The sequence below is a fragment of the Myripristis murdjan genome, chromosome 12 (genome assembly GCF_902150065.1).
Source record: "Myripristis murdjan chromosome 12, fMyrMur1.1, whole genome shotgun sequence".
In the NCBI taxonomy this organism is placed as follows: domain Eukaryota; kingdom Metazoa; phylum Chordata; class Actinopteri; order Holocentriformes; family Holocentridae; genus Myripristis; species Myripristis murdjan.
Window position 1 is genome coordinate 19831239 of NC_043991.1, and position 12962 is coordinate 19844200.

At 39.4% G+C, this 12962-nt stretch overlaps 1 protein-coding gene across 2 annotated transcripts in view; it reads left to right on the top strand.

Annotated features, from left to right (window-relative positions):
• The first annotated feature begins 1168 nt into the window (after window positions 1–1168).
• The window catches only part of crb2a (crumbs cell polarity complex component 2a), a 34291-nt gene continuing 22497 nt past the window's right edge, over window positions 1169–12962 (top strand). Inside the window, exons 1-2 of one of the 2 annotated variants that reach the window (XM_030064695.1) lie at window positions 1169–1295; window positions 3012–3167. Coding sequence is in view for 1 of the 2 variants with exons in the window: in XM_030064694.1 (XP_029920554.1) it covers window positions 7060–7126 (67 nt within the window). In the remaining variant the exon portion in view is untranslated. Of the gene's footprint in view, window positions 1296–3011; window positions 3168–6897; window positions 7127–12962 lie in introns of those variants that run through there. The other variant, XM_030064694.1, reaches the window with a different exon arrangement.

A 12962-nucleotide genomic window follows, 5' to 3' on the forward strand; every position in this document is an offset into this window, starting at 1 on the left:
AACAAAGTGATATGTTGTATCATAAGCTCTATATTTATACCAAATTCCATGCATATGGCGTATATTCCCAGGAAGAGCTGCATCAAGCAACCTGTCTCCCTTTACCTCAGTTTTTATCTATGGACTAAACCCCGTTACCTTCACATTTACAGACCTTTTTTTTTTTTTTTTTTTTTTAATCAATTGAGTTCAATTTGACCCGAGCAATTTAAACCCCCAGAAAATTATTCTTACCCAAGTTTATGTGTTAGGTAGTTTTGTTTACCAAATACGCGAAGGACACAGAAAACATAACATAATGTTCATTTTATGTTTGACCAATTGTCACCATTAAATTAGGAAAAGTCATTAAATATGAAGGGAAAAAAAATCAAATCATGTATTTACGTTAAAACACTGAATGGGGTCAACTGAATGCAACGATAATAGGAGGGATAAGAGTTACTTAAATTAACTTAAATTAACTTTACTGAAACATATACCTGAGTGTGACACAGATTATTTGTTTTTGCTCAGTTTTGTGTAATTGTTTGGCACAGCTGGATAAGGCGTGTATAGCCATCCATATAGAGATATAGGGCTAATGTCACAGGACGAACACACATGCACGCCCAACAGTGCACACATAATTTCCTTTGAATTTTCTAATATATATAATATATACACATGTAAGGACACATGATCTCTTGCAGACAGGGTTAGGGTTAGGTCAGATTAAGATGCTCATGGCCCAGGATGAGTCAGCACATTTATTGTCTTAAAAACTGGATAAAACATCAATGCCATGCCATGGATCCTCTATTCATTTTGTAACAGGAAAGTAAAACAGGCCTTTTCCCACTGCTGATTAAGAAACACGAGGAAATAATGTTGTCTTATATTGTGTTGGGCCACCTCAAGCCACTTTATATTTATTTATTATTTATTCATTGTTATTGTCCTCCCAACAGAGACCGTAGCAATACTGAAATACTGAATTTTGTTAAAACATGGTCAGAAAATGGGGATCTTGATGCAGGAGCCAAGTATTCAGCAGCAGCAGAGGGATACAAGGAATTATTCTATACTGCTATCTGGATAAAAGTGTGAACCAGAGCAAAGCCTTTTTTTCTCGCTCTCTGACTTGAGTCCCTCATGATCATCGTGGAAACACGTGACGGAAGTGTGGAAGGGCTCGGCTGCAAAACAAAGTGGTGTGGTGATTTTGGAACTGGGCAAAAGTTGTCCATGGCTCGACCTCCCCCCTGTGAGACAGCGCCGAGGGCTCCAGCCGCACAAGGGCGATCCCTCCCCAGGTAAACGAGCTTCCGTTGTGGCGTACAATACAGGACGGCGTGAAATGTGTTTGATTTGGCTCGGTTCCGCCAGTATTACTGACCTCTCTCTGTCTGAACAGCGTGGCTTGATAATAGCCTGCGCTGCCGGCTGTGCAGCTACAGCCGAGGCGGATACAGGCTGCAGATATCGGCTCTCGATCTTAACTATAGGCGAACAAATTCAATGGAGAACCTTTGATGACCTGACTTGTGTCGGTCCGTCAGCTTTCACGGTGGGACAGAGGGACAGCCAATGGGATTTAACCAAAGATGTTAAGGTAAAAAGATGACAATCCCCTTCCATCAGGCTATCCAGTCTATTTGCAGTGGCGTGCTGCATGATGATGAAGGGATGAAGGTACGCTCATTGACCACCAGAGAGCGTCATCAGGTCAAGTATGACTTCTGGTGGTAGTCTTTTTGAACACACTGCGGCCACTGTACAGCCCCATTGCTCCACCAAACCCTCAATGTAGTTACAGTTGACTTTTAACTAAGTACCAACTTTATATCTCCTTAAATTATCCAATGAAGTTGATTACTTGCAATATGGCCAAGTGCAATATCCAAATTGCAGAAGATGCAATTTTTGATAAGTGACAAGAAATGTTTATAAATAAATAATGTACAAATTCTATTTTCCAATGTGTTTGTTGGGTACAGAGCCCAGCAAAAATCACATGCCATCATCATTTTAATAGCTATTTCAGTCAGTTTGAAAATTATAATTCAAACATTAAATCACAGTCAGAAATTCTGTAAAATGCCTAATGGCATGTTAGGGTCATTATAGGGGGAAAAATACAGAGAATAAAAGTTGGATATTTTCTGAGATTGGTACATTTCTGAGAAAAAAACTAACAATTTTATGAGACAAAAACTTGAAAATTCTGAGATAATAAAGTCACAAATGTGCGACTGGTTTCTGGCTGGTGATGAAAGTGCTTTATGACAGAAAGTGGTAAAACTGGCCTGGACTGTGGTTAAGAAGATACACAAAAGCTTAGATCCTGTGATCCCAAGCTTGTAGGGAAACCCTCGCTGAATTGTAAAACAACCTAAGGGCGATTTAAAAACAAACAAACAGAATCTGCCATAGTGTATATTGTAGTGATTGCAGTTATTTTCAAATGATGGGTCCCACAGTGTGGAGGCGGGCTGGTCATGGGAAGGCTGCATTAATGCTTTCTTTTCTCAATAACAAAAGATGGACATTTTTAAATCATGCAATGTAGGTACATTCAAGATCAACGGAATTTTAAAACCATGAGCAGCCAGTGCCCCGTCTAAAACACTGAGAAGGACCATATTTGCCTGGAAACGTTGGTACATACAACACAGGATTCACTACAGATTTAGATATCATGCCAATGTCATTTAACGGGATTTACTCATATATGTAAGACAATGTTTTACAAGCACATATACAGCAATACATCAAATTTTAAACCTAGGGGGTGGTACGGCAGAAAACAGTCCATTTTGGAAACCAGGGGCCTGGAGAGAGCGTTGAAAGTGAAACCAACACGTGTGTGTTGTTGTGCATCCTTCAAAACAATTTTCCAGCTTTATGTCACCTCTCAAAATCATGTTGTTTTCCAGCCTGTTTCTACCTCATTAATTTACCTCATAAATTTTTTGGCATAACTGTCATAGCTCTGTCTATGAGCCTCTGTCTGTTCTGTGACTTGACAGGACGTCCCGGTGGCTCATCCGGTGGAGCATGTGCCACTTGTCTGGGGCTGGGTCCTGATCGCAGCGTCCTGGTTTTGGATCCAAGCCTGGGCCTGTTGCTCCTTGTCGTCCCCTCTCCCTCCCCTGCCTTTCCTGCCTCTCTTCTGTGGCTATCAGGTAAAGCAGAAATACCAAAAAGTGATCTTAAAAAAAAAAAAATCTGTCACTTGACACACCTTTACGTTTGACATCGCCCAAACTAGAGAGCCTTGCTGTTTCCTTGCAGCAAGTAAGTCTAAATATTGAAAACCTTAATGACCAATTTTGTGTCATTGCACAACTTCAGGAGAGGGTAAATACCCAGGAGGATTGAAAAGCTGTCCTCCTTTGCTCCCTCCCTGCCCGGCTGAGCTCTTTCTCTGTCTCGCTCTGATCTCTGGATTAACAGCCAAGTGATCTAGTAACCTTTTCTCACTCTGTTCACACACCTACAACGAGAGGCCATGGGAGAAAACAAGGTGCAAGTGTGTGCTCTTTGAGATAACATTACATCTCACGTGCAAATTCTTGTCTGTTTATTTCTCACTGTCACTGTCAGCTGTCATTTGGTAGTGATAAGCCTTTTATTTACAGGGAATAACACCGTATGTCTCTGTTTTGTCCTGATACATAATGCTTGTCAATACTGCTGATTTAAGAATGCAGATTCAGTCAGAAAAAAAATAGTGGTGACTTCAATTTAAAACAATAAATGAGTATAGATTTACCTAACTAGATTTAACAATTCTGGAATAATTATTCATGCACCTCTTGTATGTAATACCAACATGAGAGTGCCAACATGTTAGCTGGCTAAGTCAAAAGTGATGGCACAAATTCAGCACTCAACCATGCAATAACATAATACTAAAAATTACATTAGCATAATATCTTGTGGTACCAGAAGCCCCTGTCTCTAGGAGGCAGTGCTCTGATTTGATGCTTTGAGACCAGGGCCAAAACCACCATTTCAACATTGGGGGGGACAGATGTTGAATTTGCTATTGAATTGCTAATATATTCCAGCAATATTGGGGGGGACATTGTTGGAGTGCCTGAACATTGGGGGGGGGGACTTGTCCCCCCCCCCAATGTATATGGACGTTTGGTCCCTGTTTGAGACTGTAAAATGTGATTTCCCCCCCCCCCCTCTAAATAAACCATAAAATAAATAAATAAATAAATGAATACAGGGATCTGTCATTTTTTCTACATTTAAAAGTTATCAGCTGGGGAAACCAAAAAGAGCAACTCATTAGAAGATATTTTATTTCCAAGTTTGGAACTGAGTGATCTTCTAAGGGGGAAGTAGCCAGTCATTGAGAAAACTGGAGAGAAAAAAAATCGAGGGGCATTGAAATTTTATTTTTAGAGAGGGCTTTTTTGTTGCTCACTTGAGTGATGTACCAGTCAGAGAAGCTTTGTTATCTTTCACTGATTAAAGCGGAACTGCTCAAGGACGGAGCAGCAACAACTGCACTCCAGTATCATCTGTCCCGTGAGTTTCAGCGTGCATCATCATGTGTCTCAGCACAGTTTATATTATTAAATGCACAGAGTCAGGTTTAGCAAAGGACATCCTGTGAAATCTCTCCAAAACACAACTTGATGTCTGACGCAGCTCTGACTCAACAGTGGAACAGTGACTCAATTTTCTGCTGGAGCTGTCTTATCAATTAACACAAATTTTGTACAACTAGAAAGAGCAGCCGGGGGTTACATGTGACCGATATCTGTGAGCAAACTGAGAAGCAGCGCTTTGAGCAACATTTCACCAGACAGCAGTGTCCAAAACACCAGGCAGGTCAGACTCAGCACCTATAGGCCCCCCACTTTCCTCAACAAAGAGCCCCTCACAACCAGCAACTATTTTAAAACCTCAGTTAAAAATGACCACACACAAAAACTGAAAAAAATTAGAAAAAAAAAAATCAGTAAGAAATTACCAGAAAATTAGTCCAAAAAATTACCAGCCACTTAGCAAAAATACCAGAAAAAGTACCTAAAACTATTCTGGTAAACTATATTTTTAATTATCATAACTGTATAGTTAAAATTGCATTGCATTAAATTGCTACACAATTACCCAAAACTTTGGAAAAACAAGAAACTCCTAAAAAAAAAAACCTCGCCCAAGAAATTAAAAATAAAAAGAGGGTGAAATAAAATCTTAAATAAAATCCTTTGTACATACTGAAGTGAAGACACATTAAAAAAAAAAAAAATCTTCTGGCTTTGTGTCACACAGGTTGGGCACTTTTGGACCTTCATTGATCTATTCATAGTAAAACACAAGGACCCCCATAGGATTTGATTTGATTTATTTATTTATTGCGGGGCCCTCAAATGTCTGGGGACGGCACTGACCTCAAGTACTCATCGTGCATGTGGGAAAAGGCCATGTGGGCCAGAGGCTTATCCCTATGGATGCCACCTGGCTCTTTGTACAGATTGTCTTTTGCCTTGTGCTGTGTCACACGCACACACACTGATACACACACACACGCACACAATAGGAGCACATGCTATACCTAATATGCTCATTTTTTATTATTATTTTTTATACATGCTCGCCCTGTGGTTACTGTGCGTGACACAAAGTTTATTGGTGCAGATCTGTCTAGCAGGCTATGGGGTGTCAGGCACAGCTGGTGTTATGGGGGGTGCGAGGGGGACAGAGGGAGCAGGAGGGGAGACAAATCTCTCCCAGGCTAAGTGATGGGCGTCCGAATGTTAAGCCCCACGCTACAAAGGAGCCACCAAAGCTGCTGAGGACACTAATGAGCCAGTGGCTAAAACCTGGCCTGGATTCCCTGGACTGCACTGACAGCTCCACAGGATGGTTGGGTCACCGTACGGAGACCAGCGGCTTTGTGCGATTTCAGCTGAAGAGGAAGAAAGGCAGTTTTGTGCAGAAACCTGGTCTGGAAACTTTTCTAGCTTTTCCATGTTGTGGACCTCCAAGTTGGCTCTCAGTAAGCCACGGGCCTGATGGGATTTTGCCCTCAGGACTCTGATATGAAAACACTTTGGTTTGTGTTGATTTTGGAATTGTCTGTGTCAGTGGTTTTCAAAGTGGGGTCTGAGTACCCTCAGGGGTCCTTTGAGGCACTACCAGGGTGTCCTCAGCAAAATGAGGAATAGTTTAATTTCACTGTAATTTTATTCACCAGAAATTTCTAGAATTCAGAAAAAAACACTTCAAATTGGGATGCATAGCTGATTGAAAGTCAGCATGAACAAGTTTGAAAACCCCTAGTATTGGTGTAATGCTTTTCAAAGGAGATAGTAACTGAATAGTTCATTTCATTTAATACTACATCTCTTTTTCTTTAAAACCACTTTATCTAGATCAGGTGCTTTCAAACTTTATATACATATATCACAAGATATTTTGGCTTATGTTCAGTATTAAATGACATTTAAACACAAGAAATCAGACCCAGCATCTCTGATCTGACATTTAAATATTTAATTTTAATCATTATAAATACAGTTTTCTCGCAATAAAAAAATGATACTTTTTATTTGTTTTTTGCGCTACAAATTGTTTGCTAATTTTCATGTCATTTTTTTTTAAACTCTCTTTTTAAAACTACTGCTTTGGTCATTAGAATTCGCTCAGGTTTCAAAAGGTTAAATTCTTTACATATGATACTTAAACATTGAGAATAGTGGTTGAGATTAAACCAGAAGGAAGAACATGTTAAAATGATCCCTCGTATATTTTCTGCATTCTATGAATAAAGTCGATTGATCCACTTCATGTTTTCCTGTCCGCTCTCTCTGCTCTCATGGATGATTACACTCTCCCACTCCAGTCCAGGGACGTCTGTTTTAGGCGAGTGTTGCGCTCATTAGTGGCCAAGCATGGACTGTCTCTAACATGCCAGCACCAAAACACAAGGGGAAAGCAACACAGGGAACTTCTTGATAAGGCGTCAGGATGCCAAGAATATAGAAGAGGTCACTTCTTTTTCCAGCGAAATTTCCTTGTGGTCTTTCAAAGACCCTGGTCACTTGGTTTACCATGGAGTTTGGGAGAGTTCATTTGAATCTCAAGACTGTGCTGCTGACAATGATGATGTTCAAATGGGGTGAGTAAGACTTTTTGTTTACTCCCAAATGTTGAGGACCATTTGAAAAAAATATTTAAAAAATCAGGGTTTAGGCATGTTTTAAGTGATGAAATGTTTAAGGAGGCAACAGGTTGCAAGTCCCAAGGGAGCCGGAAGTGTGGCTGTTGTTTGTAGATAGCTTCTAATCCCTTTTCTGTGAAAGCAGAAGGTTGCAAGGAAAGACGTAAACCTCCCCTGACTCCGAGCTTAATGAAATCACAAGGCAACAGAGAACTCAGCTGCAAATTTAAACAACCTTGCATGAATTTATGATGAGAGTAATTAACACCATTACAATACTAAATGTGATATTCCAAGTCTGAGGTTCTCTCTTTGCTGAGCATCCACTGACTGAAGTTCTCACCCCGAACAAGTGCTCACAACTATTTCCCCTCCTGTCAGTGCTCTCAGAGATGCTGCCTCATGAATGGTGCAGGGGCGGTTTTGGGGAGAGAAAGAGGGCAAAAAGTGGAGAGTTGGGAGGGGCGGGAGGCGGTTGTCCTTTGTTTCTCATAACCATGACAACAGGATGAACTAGTTTACAGTTAATTGTAAAAGCACTTTGAAAAAACATTAGCATGCAGAAGATAATTACTCCAATTACTGTTTGTGTGGATGCTGCGCAAACCTCTTTGGACAAACACCTTCAGTGTGGATGCACAGTCAGTGGTAGTGGGTGTGTTAAATTTGTGTCATTTTTTATAAATGTTGTGGCTTGGAAAACAAAAATACTGAGGATTATCACAAGATATCTGAGTTTTATCAAGGTGGCACATACAATTAAAGTTATACATTTAACATAGAAATCCTTTTCAGTAGCTAATATGAGTTGTGTTTACTACTTTAAAAGGACCATACCAGAGAGTTTTCATGTTTAGCTTCATATCCACAAAATAATGATTCAAATGATTCAAATGTGACTAAAACTAACATGCATTTTCGTAAGAAGACTAAACTAGAGCCAGAGCCAGCCTTGGGTATAGGCCGTATGGGCAGACGCCTATGGCACCATGGCAGAAAAAAATTAAATAAATAAATAGTTTTTTTTTTTTTTTTTTTTTTTTTTTATAGTGAGCATCAGTGATAGGTAAGAGATAAATTTTACCAAATTTAATTAACAGGTTGGCTGCTCTCAGTGAACAGCAAAGCACAACCTGCTCTTTCCTGCAGTGTGAAAAAGCCGCCAGAAAGCACGGCAGATAAATTTTGCTGGTAAAGCAACATTAAGCCCACCCCAACCCACAGCACCTTCTTCACAAGCAGAACACACACACACACCTCACCTGTTCATGCTGCACAGCCTGCAACAAGCTAGTCCAGATTATATTCCCAGGAGGTCACATGCATTTCATTCAATGGCTGTTGCTGGCATTTAATTATAGTCACCTGTTAATTGATTATAATCACACTATTTTGATATTTGCATGATAAAGAAATGATCAATATTTGACGTAAACCAGTCTTGAAGTTGTCATATGTGTAGTTCAGAATTATTTCAGATCAGAAGTATTTTGTGTGTGATGGAACAGGAACTGATAAAGCTAATTGGCTGTGTTGTAATATAGTACATGTTTACTATGCTGCACGATGAAGTGGTGTGGGGTGAGCTGAGAAATGGAGGATTCTCAAACTTCTCAAAAATGTTTTGCTTTGCTCTGAAAGTTTTGTGTCGTGGAGGTGTTTGGTTTTTGTTAAACAGATCTTTTCCCATGTGTATGTGTTCCCATGTGAATATCAAAGTCATGAGAGGCATGAAACACCAGGGTATGCATGGAGATAATCTGTCTTAGTGCACGTGGCCTCATCAGTGATCTAAAGAATAGCAGGTGTTATATTCAGATCATAACGTGAGCTACAATTTCACCTCTTTGACAATTAAATTATATATTATTGGACTCTTAAAAAAAGAGAGAGAGAGAGAGATTCATCCCTTTCCGGACAGTTTGACTTCTGTACTCGAATTAATTTGCTGCTAAGTCGAATTGAGTTTTTATCTCCTGTGGTCTCATCCGTGGCTGGCTTGTTTAAGCATGCATGCAGGATTTAGGCTGGATCACTGCCTCCTAGTCTGACCTACTGACTGTCAATTTGACAGAAAGGACAATTTAAAGGCCCATGCCAGTGATTTTGAAAGTTTGACTGTATGTTTGAACAAGATATAATCAAACTTCCTCCATCTTAACCCTAACCACAGTTGCAGCCTAAAGTCTGGCTCTGAACTTTTGCGAGTGCAGTTAGGGTTAAGATTTGTGAGAGCTTCGCAAATCTAGAGTCAGCATTTAGACAGGACCCTGGAGAATGCCCACTCAGTCCTGCTGGAGTGTATCACAGCCCCTAAAACTCCACTTTGTTACAGCTGAATCTTGGTGGATGATATCAATAAAACTCATGAATAAAACTAAATAATAAAGTTCCTTCATTTACCATCCCTTTAAACTCTGAATTCCTCTATATGAAGGCTAACCCAAATTAATAATATTAATAAAGGTCAGCTCATTGTTCAAAGACTGGCAGGTGACAAATATGACTTTTACTGAAATAAAAATACTTTGATAACATTATGAAAACAGAGGTACTGTAATAGATTGAACATGCATAATGTACTTTAATACTGCAAGACCACCGGTGATAAAATGCAGAGCTTTTGTACCACGCTAACATTATAAAAACTATACATGAAAAAGCTTCTCTGATGCTCCCACTCAAATTTATCATTTCATGAATGTGGTTTGTTTTGTTTGAAGCGGTAGTTGCATAAAAAGCTAAACTAGAAGAAGATTGAAATGAGTGAAAAGGTTCATGTCTAATTAGGAAAGCCCTCAAGCCTTTGCATTGTATTGCTCAGCAGATGATATTGAATGTGTACATCAGAGCTGAGAGCCAAGTCATCACAAAGATTGGCCTCCGTCCCAACATGGCAGGTCAGAGACAAAAGACAGACAGATTAATACAGATTAAGCAGGTGGATAGGGGATGATATCACTGAATCACTGAGAGGGGGAATTTGGCTGACAGAGAGCGAATGCATAGTGTGTGTGTGTGTATGTATGTGTGTGTGTGTGTGTGTGTGTGTGTGTGTGTGTGTGTGTGTGTGTGTGTGTGTGTGTGTGTGTGTGTGTGTGTGTGTGTGTGTGTGTGTGTGTGTGTGTGTGTGTGCGCGCACAGTGCAATAGTAATAGGGATTACGTCTCTTTGACGGGAAGTGCCTCTTACGGCTCCATTCCTTTTTGAGAGCCATTCAAATGGGTCTTTGTTCATTATTTTATTTTATTTCATCTCTTTAGGGCAAGGTGACCTACTTTATCTACAAAATACAACAGAAATTAAGCATCTTAATGTGCTTTTCCATAGTGATTGTTCCTCGTTTTAGCTATTTATTTAATATTGTATAATTCAATTAGGTTATTATTCTCTTATTCTTTTATCTATTCTTTTTGTCACAGTAATAGAGGAGTTCATTCAGTTCTGTGTTTGGCATTGAGCTCATAGTTAGTGCTGCTGTTGGACTAGACTGCATTTTACTGACAGCTGTTTCTACTATTCTGTCCCCCTCATATATCTAAACAGGGAGGACAATAAATAGAAACACCTCTCAGTATAATGTAGTCCAGTGCAAGACCTCTGCAAACTACAACCTCAATAATAAACATAGAATTAAATTTACACATCAACACAAACTGAACATTATAAACTTTCTTAAAAGGTAGAATTTATGGCAGAGCTGTTGCATTGAACTGCATTAGACTGTACAGGTGGACCTGATAAAGTGGACACTGAGTGTATAACCATGTTTTAAATTAGAAATCATTCTTGTGCACACCAAATGTGTTATTTTAATATATTTTACTTTAAATAATCAGTTTAAATTACTGAAAAATGCATTGAATTGAAGTGAGTTTTACCCACTCATAGAAGATGTGTAGGTTCCTATCACTGATGCATCTAAGGGTCAGTCAGTACAAGGCCCCGGATAATGCCGTGATCCGTGGCAGCCTCAGCGATAAGATCGTCAGCCAAAACAGTCCGGCTGATGTCTGGTGCAGCTCTGTCACTAACTGGATCTGTAGATACACAACACTAGAGTACGAGAGGATCTACACGGGTCATTACACCTGTTGATCAAGTCTTGGCACACTGCACTCTGTTGATCGCAGCCTCACAGACATGGATGCAGCACACCTCAGGATGTTCGTGGTTAGTCCTCCATCTCATCTGTCTGACGAAGGCTGAATTACCCACAGCATGTACGCCTATTGTAATGCAATTTGCAACAGCAAAATTAAGTCACTTCCCAACCATTTCTTAATTACTTATGGCAGTATTAACATGGGTGTACACTTACAGATTGGTAACATTATCCAGATCTGAGGAAACAGTTTTACAAGTTGAGCACACATTAACATTATAAATGAATAAGACATGGAAATGTGTTAAACATGACATATGTAAAATGCATTTTTAAAAAAGATTCTTAAAAAGGCTTTATCTCCTATAATGCTCTTTCTACTTGTGTCCACATTGTGAGAAGTGAGGTGATGGATGGAGTATCTATTTTTATCCCTGTCCGCGTCTGACCCTGGCTGCCTCTCCCTGGTCGATTTACTTTATGTGTTATGTCTGATCGGTGGAGTTGTCCCATCACTGAGTAATAGGATCAACCTTGTCTGTTAATTAGGTGATTAAAAATGAGTCATGAGCAGATCGCAATCTTGCGTATGACTCTCTGCTGTGAGAGTGGGGCTGCAGAAGTTCAGATCTGGGTTAATCAAAAAACGAAAGATTATAGTTTACTCTTTGTTGATATGGGTGCTTTTGTCACTACCTGGATCTGCCTGCATCGACTGGATTTCATTTTGTATCAGGTGTTTGTGTGTGTATGATGGTGTTACACAGAATATCTTTTTTTGCTTTCTCCACAGAGAGCAAAATTCATGGTGAAATTTGCAGTCCAATAGTGAAGGCAAAAGCTCATTCCTATGATTCAGGGGTGTGCTACAAAGTTCCTGCAGGGTCCATGAAGTTAAATTTAAGACTTTGTAAGACCTTTTCAAGACTAGTGCAATTTCAGACCTATTTTGCTGCCAAACTATGAAGATAGCAGGGAGAAAGCAGGGGTTGGCTTTTGCTTTTCTCAGTAGCTTTATGTTTTTTCCACTTTAATGCATGAGTCTGTAGCCTTTATACCCAGTGTGTGAGCATTTTCTTATGGAAGCATTTGTTTTCCAGAATTGGCAGTAAACAAGAAACTACAGGATGAGGTCATGAAAATTCAACTCGTTGTGAGGTTGCAAAGCCTCAGGGTTACCATGTACAAGCAAAGAAAAAAATAGGCTATATCTCAAAAACCCAAAATGATTGTGACTCAAATTCAAGTATATAAGTAACTAATAAAAGTGATTTGGTTTTTAAGAGCTATGAAAATCTTATTGAAGGCTTTTCAGTTTATTGAGTTTCCGACTTTTTTAGACTTTGTAATGACCTGCAGGAAAGCTGAGTATTGGCGGCATTAGGCTGCCTGTTTGAGTGTTTAAGTGTTTTAAGTCCTGTTTGTACAGGACTAGTATCATGTGGTGGCATTGTATAATTAATGAACTGCCAACTTTGTACAACATAGCGAAATTCATTGAACTCTGTGATGCCCTGAATACTCTTGAAGTAGGACAAGATTTTACAGTTTGCTACCTCCTCACAAAGTGAAGCAAAATTTAAAATATGCATCAAAAATGCATTCAAAGCTTTCCTCCAAAATATTAGGCAATACATTAGGTATTACTACTCCCATGTTAATAAGGTCTTAATATTTATTTCTAACACT